Source organism: Populus alba, chromosome 14, assembly GCF_005239225.2.
Source record: "Populus alba chromosome 14, ASM523922v2, whole genome shotgun sequence".
NCBI classification, from domain to species: domain Eukaryota; kingdom Viridiplantae; phylum Streptophyta; class Magnoliopsida; order Malpighiales; family Salicaceae; genus Populus; species Populus alba.
Genome location: NC_133297.1, coordinates 1,743,310 through 1,753,602, shown reverse-complemented (window position 1 = coordinate 1,753,602; position 10,293 = coordinate 1,743,310). Strand labels below are relative to the sequence as shown.

Here is a 10,293-nt window from a genome sequence, read left to right as displayed (position 1 = left end):
TTTGTTTTACGAGCAAAGGGGAATTACTCTAATTAGAAATCTTGCTTGATTTTGTAATTAGTAAATGTGTAATTTGGCTAGTTATTATTAACAAGGATGCCATGAATCAAGAAGATATTGGTCAATTATTTGGTTAGAGGTAAGTAATTTGAAACATGTAAGTTACTAGCTATCACTAATAATAGTATGTGAGTGTTTGATAATATGTTAAATGATAGTTTTTAAATTTTTTTAACATAAACACAATAAAATCATCAAAAAAACACTTTAAATATCAATTTAATATTTGTCCCGACAAAAAAAAAAAAACATTTTAAAAGCTAAAAACAAAAGCATAGAATTTTAAAATATAAAAGTTTTATATGGCTAATTGGATGTAATGCAATTAATATTAATATCTTTCTAAATTTTAAGAGGTTTTTAATTTGAATCTCTTTTTGTAAAAAATAATAATAATATTTTTATAATAATTGTAAAGGTATAAACAAAATCTGTCAATTTTGAAACAAATCTAATTAAAAGTTATTTAGACTTAAAATATTCTCCATGCGTAGTCTCGATTTTGTCATTAAACAATTTTTTATATTAGTTTTACTCTAAATTTAGAAAACAATATTAATTAAGGATTTTAATCCATTTTTAAGGCCTAATTAAAAAGCCAAAATAATTTAAAAACAAAATTATACTATCCTCTAATAATTTGGAGATGCATTTGATGTTTATGTTTAAAACAATTTCCCCAATTGCAATGTAAGGTGGGATATTATTTCCAAATGTATAAGTTGAGAGGGAAAAAACGGGAAAAGGAACCGTCAATTAATTTGTAAAAATTGGATTTTCCAACCCAAAAATTGGAAATTCTGATTGGTAGGCTGTCCCATTTCTGCTGCCGTGAGCGACGCGATTTTAGATTTGTACGAATTGGATTTTGGGCCTTACCCCCAACTAATTATCGGTAATTCGGTATGGTGTTGGCGATGGATAGTTTCTGTTCTTATATTTAAATTTTTTTTTTTTTTTATTAATAGTTTAACTTGTTGATATAATAAATAAATAAAATCTAATATTTTCAAGTGAATTTTTTTTTTAAATTACTTTAGGTCACAGTACTAATCATACCTATACAATTTAACAATTAACACATTTCTCAAATTTCTCATGTTTAGGGTAAGTAAGGAAACGAAAGTAAATGATTTGGTTAAAACGTTCTCCAATCATTGGTTATATATATTTTCGTTTCGGGTTTGATTACTATTTGTTAAGATAAAAAGATAAAAATAGTTGTTTCATGGATGTATTTTTTGTTCCTTTTATTTTGAAATAATAAAAAAAACTATTCCAATATTATTTTAGAGAACACTTAAGTGAGTTTTTTCTTTGTCTTTATTTTTACTCTAAAAAAGGATTGAATTTTAAAAAAAGAGTAAAAAATAAAAAAGGTTCATAATAATACAATATTAAGTGAGTTTTTTTTAGTAATTATTATTTTAAGAGTTATATTTCTTTATCCTAGCTATTAACTATTAAATTTTGAAAGATAGATCAACTATGTCCCTGATTTTTAATTAAGTAAAATTATAAATTATATTATATGGATAAGAATTTAAATAAGATAATTTAATTATAATCATAAAAAAGTATATAATATTATTTTGAAAATAAAACATGTTTATTAAGTTTTGACAATTATAATCAAACATGTTTATTTAATAAACATTCAAATTTATTCATTTATATATAATTATAAATAACTATTAACAATATATTATAGATAATTGACCCACGTTGTAATGTATGTCGAATCAATGTTTTTCACATAAGAAAAAATGTTCAAGCTCTATTAACATTTTTTTTTTAATAAATAAATCATGAAGTAAAAATATTATATTTTTAAAATATTGATATAATGATTTATTGAATGATATTTTTTTAAATATTAAAATTATGACATATTAAATCAACTCAGGTTAACATGTCAAATATGTGACATGACTCATGAGACCACAAGAATTCTATAAAAAAAAATTAAGAAAGCCAATTCCTAATCAAAACTAGTGTTAAATGATGAAAATTAAAAAAGATAAATGACAAAATAAAATAAAAACTACTTGCGTCAACATAGGTTCATCTCTCAAGCCTTTAACCTTGATTATAATATTGTGATAACCCTCTCTCTCTCTCTCTCTCTCTCTATATATATATATATATATATATATATATATATATATATATTATATATATATATATATATATATATATATATATATAAAAGCTAAGAAGCCCAATCTCCAACCAACCCAATACTAAAGAATGAAATAAAAAACAAAATCAAAGTCAATTCGAGCTAACCCGTTAAACCTGCAATCATGATTATGAAATCAGGATCACTTCATAAAAGACAAATAAAAAATCTATAAACCTCCATTTTCAACACATCCAATATTAAAAGTTAAAATCGAGAAAAAAATAAATTCATGAAACCAAGAAAAACTACATGTAAAGTAAATTGAGAAAAATTATGAAATTCAATTCTCAGACAACTTAGTATTGAAGGATAAAATTAAAAAAAATTGATTGAGTTGGTGGAGAGTAAATTGAAAAGAAAATCAATTAAAAAATGATAAAAAATGAACAAGGTCAAACTATGTCAATTTGACAAACTCATGACATGAATTATGAAATCAAGATAACCCTTTTAAAAAGCAAATCAAACAAAATTATGAAGCCCAATTAAAAGGATATTCAATTAAAAAAGAATCCAAAATATTAAATAAAGTCAGTTCGGATTAACATGGCAAATCAATGACCTGATTTATGAGATCAAGTTAAATTTAAAGAAAACAAATAAAAAAAAATCACAAAACTCCAATTTTGACACATCTAATTTTAAAGGTTGAAATCAAGGAAAAAAACTAAATTAACGAGATCGATATATAACCCGACATAAAGGAAACAAAAAACATTACGAGGCACAAATTTCAAATACAACCTAATATCGAATGAAAATTTTTTTTTAAAAAAAAAAAGAGAAGAAGAAGAAGAAGAAGAAGAAGAAGAAAATTGGTTTGTTAAAGGATAAAATTGAATAAATAAATAAAAGCAAAAAACACAAAACATTATTTCATTGAATAGTGTTGTGAGTGTGTTTAGCCACACCCTTTGGTTTTTTTGTTAAAAAAATAACATAATATTGAAGGACAACTTTGGTAGAAAAAAAAGGTAGGGTTGTTTTAATGGTGAAATAAAAAAAAAAATATCAAAACGAGTGTGTTTGGCAGTGTAGTAGCGGTTGCTTTTCAAATAATTTTTCATGTTGAAATGCATGTTAATGATTTTTTTTTAAATCATTTTTTGACATTAGCACATCAAAACAATCCAAAACATACAAACCATATTAAATTTTAACAAAAAAAATTAATTTTTTTTGAGAATGTGGTTTGCACCGCGTTCTCAAACAATGTCTTAGTCATACCTTTAGTGTTTTGTTATAAAACAATTTAATACGAAATGATAAAAAAAATTGTTAAAGAATAAAATTTTAAAAAATATAAATAAAACTATTAAAGTGAATAAGATTATTGTGTTATGTTAATTAATTAATATTAATAGTAAAGTGAGACCCAAAAGACAGGGGTGGAACCAAGGGAAGCGGGCAGGGCCCACGCCCTGCAAAATATTTTAAATTTTTAAATTTTTAATGTTTAAATATAGGATAATATAATATATTTTTAATTTAAATAAATAAGTTCTCTAATAATAAACTATATCTTAAATTTTGGCCTCCCTATTATATAATTCCAGCTGCGCCCCTGCCAAAAGATTCAAAGTAGTTGCCATTAGGTCCCTAGTTTAGTGCCCAAGGCATTGGAACAATAACACAACCACAGGAGCAATGTTGTTCAGATTATTTTTTATTCATCATTTTTAGGATGATTTTTTTTTAAATATTATTTAAATATATTTTATTTATACACCCAACAATAAAATAATTTGAAACTTCACTTGGCCGGTGTTTAAAAACTTAAGATAGAAGATGATTCAATTAAATCGGAGTCACCAGATACGCCCGGGACTGGATGAATATCTAGTTTGCATTAAAAAAAATATTAAAAAAATATTTTTTATTATTATTTTAATCCATGGAGTTCACGAGTCAGTTCCATTTAAATAACTTTTGTTCAATAGACATGCCCTTCGGCTATGCTGAAACATTCTAGCAGCTCTACAATTCACTGTAGCTGCAAGTTGTATTTAAGAGGAAAAAAATCTACGTAAAAGGTACAATGAACAAAAACAAATCGCAATAATGGACCGATAAGAAAGTGAAAACATGGATTTGAAAATCTCCTACAAGAATTATTGGCAATGTGAATTGGGCCAGGCAAAGATTGAAGAAATGCATCGGTCAAAGCCTGACCGAGTTGAACCTGAGCTGGCGTGGTAAGGTGCACCCTGTCTGGTTCGAGTGGAAGTCCCTCGGCGTCAACACACAGCACGTTAGGAAGGTTGATTCCCAGTTGAGCGTTTCTCACAATCTCCACATACGGCCCCTCCCCGGATGCCAGAGCCACCTAACAATTTAAACAATTAACGTTCTAAGCTTTTCAATCAACGGTTGTTGCTTCATGCGTAGTCTCGATTTTGTTGACATGCTTGGATCAAAGAAATTCTCATGAACAAGACCCATTGTTAATACTGCAAAACACGATGGTTTTACAATTAATGTTACTGTTCTCATAGGCATGGCAGCCTTTCAGTCGAATTTGGTCTGAGCCAAGTAGTATTGGTTTCCCCACCAGAGGAATTTAAAAGACTTGATGGGCCTGAAACAATCATCCCCACCATTACTGTTTCATCACCTTATGGTATATCAGTAGTACTATTGCCTAGTTATTGTCAAGGAGTTAACAAATTAATGGTGTATAGTACGTACCTTAAAATCTTTAAAGAAATAGAAAAGGGTCGTACCTGGATTACAGGCAGCGATGGTATATTAAGATCAGTACGCAAGTTGGTGATAAGCGTCTCCATATTTCCCTTGTAAGCATCAGCATCTTCTTTTGTCACGGTATCGCTTTCTCCCTGATACCACAAAATCGCTCGAATCGTCCCGCCATCCTTCACTGACGCTCCAGCCCGACTCACCAACTGACTGTACCGCTGCGTACCTCTAGCCCACTTACTGATTTTGGTCCCACCAACAGCACAAGGGACCAGACCCACCACACCAATTCTCGAGTCATTAGCTCGGAGTCCATCAACAAATGCCATGCCCGGGCCAATCCCACATGTCTTTCCCACATCGATGTCTGCGTGGAGTGGCTCGTGTGCCTCTTCCCATGTGAGTTTAGCACTCAGTCGAAGTGTTGACGGGTTCGGTCTACACTCCGGCGGGACCTTCCCGTCCCACTTTCCATGTTCCACACCGCCTCTGCCGGCCATGTTACTCTGGCCAGCAAGAATAAAGATGTCCTGGGAAACGTTAGCTGCTAAACTGGAATGGAACATTAGCAACAACATAACCAGCTTGAACATGGCGTCTATAATTTATTAAGCTTACTACGAGAAGAGAGCCTATTGCTTGCCCCCGGTGTAGCTGTTTATATAGGTTTATAATAATTGTAAAGGTATCAACAAAATCTGTCAATTTTAATTAAAAGTTATTTAGACTTCAAATATTCTCCATGCGTAGTCTCGATTTTGTCATTAAACAATTTTTTATATTAGTTTTACTCTAAATTTAGAAAACAATAGTAATTAAGGATTTTAATCCATTTTTAAGGCCTAATTAAAAGCCAAAATAATTTAAAAACAAAATTATACTATCCTCTAATAATTTGGAGAAGCATTTAATGTTTAGGTTTAAAACAATTTCCCCAATTGCAATGTAAGGTGGGATATTATTTCCAAATGTAGAAGTTGAGAGGGAAAAAACGGGAAAAGGAACCGTCAATCAAGTTGTAAAAATTGGATTTTCCAACCCAAAAATTGGAAATTCTGATTGGTAGGCTGTCCCATTTCTGCCGCCGTGAGTGACGCGATTTTAGATTTGTACGAATTGGATTTTGGGCCTTACCCCCAACTAATTATCGGTAATTCGGTATGGTTTGGCGATGGATAGTTTCTGTTTTTATATTTTTTAAAAACATATTAAATTGATTTTTTTTTTGTTTATTAATAGTTTTAACTTGTTGATATAATAAATAAATAAAATCTAATATTTTCAAGTGATTTTTTTTAAAAAAATTACTTTAGGTCACAGTACTAAACATACCTATACAATTTAACAATTAACACATTTCTTAAATTTCTCATGTTTAGGGTAAGTAAGGAAATGATTTGGTTAAAACATTCTCCAATCATTAGTTATATATATTTTCGTTTCAGGGTTTGATTACTATTTGTTAAGATAAAAAGATAAAAATAGTTGTTTCATGGATGTATTTTTTGTTCCTTTTATTTTGAAATAATAAAAAAACTATTCCAATATTATTTTAGAGAACGCTTAAGTGAGTTTTTTCTGTCTTTATTTTTACACTAAAAAAGGATTGAATTTTAAAAAAGAGTAAAAAAATAAAAAGGTTCATAATAATACAATATTAAGTGAGTTTTTTTAGTAATTATTATTTTAAGAGTTATATTTCTTTATCCTAGCTATTAACTATTAAATTTTGAAAGATAGTTCAACTATGTCCCTGATTTTTAATTAAGTAAAATTATAAATTATATTATATGGATAAGAATTTAAACAATATAATTTAATTATAATCATAAAAAATTATATAATATTATTTTGAAAATAAAACATGTTTATTAAGTTTTGACAATTATAATCAAACATGTTTATTTAATAAACATTCAAATTTATTCATTTATATATAATTATAAATAACTATTAACAATATATTATAGATAATTGACCCACGTTGTAATGTATGTCGAATCAATGTTTTTCACATAAGAAAAAATGTTCAAGCTTTATTAACATGTTTTTTTTTTAATAAATAAATCATGAAGTAAAAAATATTATATTTTTAAAATATTGATATAATGATTTATTAAATGATATTTTTTTAAAATATTAAAATTATGACATATTAAATCAACTCGGGTTAACATGTCAAATACGTGACATGACTCATTAGACCATGAGAATCCTATAGAAAATAAATCAAAAAAAAATATCAAAGTTAATTCCTAATCAAATTAGTGTTAAATGATGAAAAATTAAAAAAGATAAATGACAAAATAAAATAAAAAAACTACTTGAATCAACATAGGTTCATCTCTCAAGCCTTTAACCTTGATTATAATATTGTGATAACCCTATATATATATATATAAAGCTAAGAAGTCCAATCTCCAACCAACCCAATATTAAAGAATAAAATTAAAAAAATCAAAGTTAACTTGAGCTAACCCATTAAACCTGCAACCATGATCATGAAATCGGGATTACTTCATAATAGACAAATAAAAATCTATAAACCTCCATTTTCAATAGATCCAATATTAAAGGTTAAAATTGAGAAAAAAATAAATTCATAAAACTAAGAAAGCATGTAAAGTAAATTGAGAAAAATTACGAAACTCAATTCTCAGACAACTTAGTATGGAAGGATAAAATTAAAAAAATTGATTGAGTTGTTGGAGAGTAAAATTAAAAAGAAAATCAATTAAAAAATGAACCAGGTCAAACTATGTCAACCTGACAAACTCACGACCTGAATTATGAAATCAAGATAACCCTTCTAAAAAGCAAATCAAACAAAATTATAAAGCTCAATTAAAAGGATATTCAATTAAAAAGGAATCCAAAATATTTAATAGAATCAACTCGGATTAACATTGCAAACCAATGACCCGATTTATGAGATCAAGTTAAAGTTATAGAAAACAAATAAAAAAAAATCACAAAAACTCCAATTTCAAACACATCTATTTTTAAAGGTTGAAATCAAGGAAAAAAGCCAAATTAATGAGATCGATATATAACCCGATAGAAAGGAAACAAAAAACATTACGAGGCACAGATTTCAAATACAATCTAATATTGAATGATAAAATTTAAAATAAAAAAGAAGAAGAAGAAAATTGGTTGTTAAAGAGTAAAATTGAATAAATAAATAAAAGCAAAAAAACACAAAACACTATTTCATTGAATAGTTGCTATGAGTGTGTTTAGCCACACCCTTTGGTTTTTTGTTAAAAAAATAACATGATATTGAAGAACAACTTTAGTAGGAAAAAAAAAGATAGGGTTGTTGAATGGTGAAATAAAAAAAAAACACAAAATACCATTATAATATATAATATTTTACAAGTGTGGTTATAATAATTTAGAGTATGTTTAGTAGTGTGGTAGCGGTTGCTTTTCAAATAATTTTTTGAGCCGGAATGCATGTTAATGATTTTTTTTTTTATTTTTTAAAAAATTATTTTTGACATTAGCACATCAAAACGATCCAAAACATACAAATCATATTAAATTTTAACAAAAAAAAATTAAAATTTTTGGATGTCTTGGTCATACTTTTAGTGTTTTGTTATAAAACAATTTAATACAAAATGATAAAAAAATTTGTTAAAGGATAAAAAAAAAAAACTATTAAAGTGAATTAGATTCCTTTAGTGTTGTGTTCTGTCAATTAATTAATATTGATAGTAAAGTGAGACCCAAAAGATTCAAAGTAGTTTGCCATTAGCTCCCTAGTTTAGTGCCCAAGGCATTGGAACAATAACACAACCACAGGAGCAACATTGTTCAGATTATTTTTTTTTCCATCATTTTTAGGATGATTGTTTAAAAAAAATACATTATTTTAATATATTTTTAAATAAAAAATATTTTAAAAAAACAAACATTACTATACACCTAACAATAAAATAATTTGAAACTTCACTCGGCCTGTGTTTTTAAAACTTAAGATAGAAGATGATTCAATTAAATCGGAGTCACCAGATATGCCCGGGACTGGATGAATATCTAGTTTGCATAAAAAAAAAAAATTAAAATAATATTTTATTATTATTTTAATCCATGGAGTTTCTCAATTTTGGACCCCCACGTGCTGGAGACGGTGTATACCTCTTTTGAACAGAGTGTAGGAGTTTAGCTCATTTTTGTCAGAAAATTGACAAAAGCACATAAAGAAATATTTTTTTTTTTTTTAAAAGCCTTGTTTGAGCTGTTTTCTGCTTTTTTTTATCCTTCCTCTTTGTTACCAAAATCATCATGTTTTTCTTAGATCAGGAGTCTGCATAATGCTTAATTCGTTCCTTTTTATCTGGTCTTTAAGTTTGAATAAATCCCTCAGAATTTGCACTAAAAAAAATGGTTCTACTGCTGTCGCAATTTTTTATTCCAACTTAGGCTCTAATTCTGACTCAGTTTTGTATGATATCTGACCATTCTAGGTATATTTTGTCATTCATGACATGTTGAAAAATTGATGTACACCTTTATTAGGACCTAGGGATCATTGTTCTTAGGGTAGTTTCTCAATCCGATTTGGATGCTCAGCATTGTCAGATCAAGAATCTTTTTGACCAACTAGATTACTGCCAGTTTTTGTTATGTAAAAAGATTTTATCTCACTTCGACTCCTTCATCAAAGTTGTAGTCCTAGACGCGTAGAATAATTTTGGCTTCTGAATCGCTTGATTTTGATATCAAAAGCTCAAGATATTCCCGTTTGAATATCTAACGTAAAAGCAGAGAATTCCACCATGAGAAGGATATTGACCCGAGTCTGCACTAAAAAAAACTCTACTTTTTGGCCTAGTTTTTGTGATTTTTGTTCTTAGTTCATACTTTCAGTCATATCAGGATTCTCGGCATTCGTCAGTTTTTTAGTTAGACCTAGAGATCCCTTTTGACCACATAGATTACTGCCAGTTTTTGTTCTGTAAAAAGATTTTATCTCGTTTCGACTCCTTCATCAAAGTTGTAGTCCTGGATGCGTAGATAAATTTAGGCTTTTGAATCGCTTAATTTTGATATCAGAAGCTCAAGATATTCCTGTTTAAAATTTAGCATGAAAACATAGAATCCTACCGCGAGAAGGTTTCCAGCTGAGTTTGGTTGCAATTCTGTTATTCAAAGCGAATTTATCTCACTTTGAATCGTTCATCAAAGTTGTAGTCCAGGACACGTAGATGAATTTGGGTTTGAAATCGCTTGATTTCAATATCAGAAACTCAAGATATTCCCGTTTGAATATCTAGTGTGAAAGCGAGGATTTCTACCGCGAGAAGGATTTTTTTTCCCAAGTTTGCAGGGACACAATTGCA

The 10,293-nt window shown here is 28.2% G+C and overlaps 1 protein-coding gene across 1 annotated transcript; it reads right to left on the bottom strand.

Moving 5' to 3' along the window:
* Window positions 1-4,172: 4,172 nt before the first annotated feature.
* LOC118036309 (probable carbohydrate esterase At4g34215) lies at window positions 4,173-5,591 on the bottom strand. The gene is made up of 2 exons (XM_035041988.2): window positions 4,969-5,591; window positions 4,173-4,571 (listed from the first exon to the last, which is right to left on the bottom strand). Exons 1-2 carry the CDS (start codon window positions 5,533-5,535, stop codon window positions 4,230-4,232), a joined length of 909 nt encoding a protein of 302 aa, XP_034897879.1. The 5' UTR covers window positions 5,536-5,591; the 3' UTR covers window positions 4,173-4,229.
* Window positions 5,592-10,293: the final 4,702 nt, after the last annotated feature.